General features: G+C 37.3%; 1 protein-coding gene across 1 annotated transcript; it reads right to left on the bottom strand.

Annotated features, from left to right (window-relative positions):
• Nucleotides 1–654: 654 nt before the first annotated feature.
• LOC104897951 (hypothetical protein) lies at nt 655–1,650 on the bottom strand. The gene has a single exon (XM_010684929.4). It carries the CDS (start codon nt 1,424–1,426, stop codon nt 866–868), a length of 561 nt encoding a protein of 186 aa, XP_010683231.1. The 5' UTR covers nt 1,427–1,650; the 3' UTR covers nt 655–865.
• Nucleotides 1,651–1,864: the final 214 nt, after the last annotated feature.

Below are 1,864 nucleotides of genomic sequence, written 5' to 3'. Positions count from 1 at the left end.
TTTTTCAGTTCAAGGTAGAGTTATCTTGATTGATTGATTTCAAGTCAAGGTCGAAATTTGTTATTTGTAACTTGAAATCTTTTGAAAATAACATGAGCTGAATTTGAATGCTCATATCTTTCAATCTATAAATGGTTTTGATGTGTTTCAAATTGGAGGTGATAGCTTGTTTAAAGAGATTTCTAACAAGAGGTCATATGCCCAATTCTGCTGAGAAACGAGAATGTTATGACTGTTTTACGAAATAATGTCGAACTGGAATTTCTCCCGGTCGGGTCGGGCGATATCCCGATCGAACGCCCTTAGTGAATTACGATCGGGCTAACAACAAAGATTATAGCTCGCTTGCATGATAAACGGACCAAACCATTATAAGGTCCTAATTGATCCTTAGTATTTTCTATAGTGTACAACAACTGGAAAAAAATTGTGAATATAGCATCACAGTTTCATGAGTCAATTGGATTATACCAACCAAAAAACTTGACAATCTACATAATGCTAAAATTATTCTCTTCCCACTCCATAGACTTTCTTGCTATATCCGACAACATTTTACACCAAATTAAATTTGCAGACAAACAGTAAGCACACTGCACACAAATTCAGCTCCAACAAAATGTACTAACCAATATGACATTGCAATGAAAGGCATAAAAATCAAAAACTATTTAGGTTTCATTCACTTCACAACAAAATTAGAACACAAATTACAGTATGTCACTAACATTTAACAAGTAAAATACTATATAAAACCCCTCAAAAAATAAGAAATTAGAAGTGAACATAAAAAAACAAGAACATTTACATACCTCCTCAAACATAATCAGCTCAATACCCAATTCAAAAACCCATTTGTTTCAATCTATTTAGACTTTTCAGCCATAGAAAGGCAATACTTTGCAATTTCCCTAAATTTAGGCACACTCCTTAAATCAACTTTAGTCCCATCAGTAAGTGTAATAACAATATCACCCCACTCTCCAATAAATCTAGGAACAACCTGAACATTTTTTACCACTTTGTAAGAAAAATCACTTCTTTCTTCCCCAGTAAACCCAGAAATTACAGTAACTCTCAAATTTGTGAACCTATACCTTAGAAAAAATGCCCTTGAAACAGCAGCTAGAGTTAATGGAAGCCAAAAAAGGGTAAAACCCAGAAGCAAATTTGCAACCAAATCACCATAATGAGCACCCCCATCAAAAAAGACGATTTCTTGGGTCGGGTTTTGAGCCGGATTATTACCAATTGTAGTGGGTTTGTTGGTGGGGGAGGAAGAAACTTGGATTTTTGTGATGGGTCGGGTTGATGAAAAGGTGGGTTTTGAAGGGTAAAGAAGAAGGTTTTTTGGGTAATTGAGGTGAGTTTTGTTGGTGGAGTGAGGAGAGAGAAAAAGGGTGGTTGTTGTGGTGGAGCAGGACATGGTTTTTGGGTGGTTTTAGCGGTTGAGGAGATGATGTTTAAGTGGATGAGGTTGTGAAAGAGGTTTGGAGCATAATTTTGGGCCTCTTCATGTGTGGTTACTAAGGTTGGAGAAACAATTCGTGGCGTTTGATTAACCAATCAATCTATCTTGGATTTTCAACCTTCGATTGTGTTTTTTCCTTTGGCACAACACAAAGAATGTACTTGCTTCATCTGAGCTAGAGCGAATCATTTTCGCCCAGCACGTTTTTGGGCAGATTTTTTCGGTTCGGCCCGACCTGATTTTTCTGGTATTGGACAAGCTTTAGGCAAAGCCTAAAACGACTTTTCAGTCTATTTTTTGGCCTGACTCGTTTTTGGCCCGTAAAAGCCCGCTAATTTAGGCCCGAAATAGTGGGCTTTTGGCACAAATTTCGGCTCGAATTTAGGCCAGGCC

Source organism: Beta vulgaris, chromosome 6, assembly GCF_026745355.1.
Source record: "Beta vulgaris subsp. vulgaris cultivar EL10 chromosome 6, EL10.2, whole genome shotgun sequence".
NCBI classification, from domain to species: Eukaryota; Viridiplantae; Streptophyta; class Magnoliopsida; order Caryophyllales; family Amaranthaceae; genus Beta; species Beta vulgaris.
Note: the sequence above shows the minus strand (reverse complement) of the source record. Positions and strands in the feature narration are given on the sequence as shown.

Excerpts from the sequence above, each read along its gene's own strand:
- LOC104897951 (XM_010684929.4), bottom strand. The coding sequence starts at position 1,426 with ATGTCCTGCTCCACCACAACAACCACCCTTTTTCTCTCTCCTCACTCC.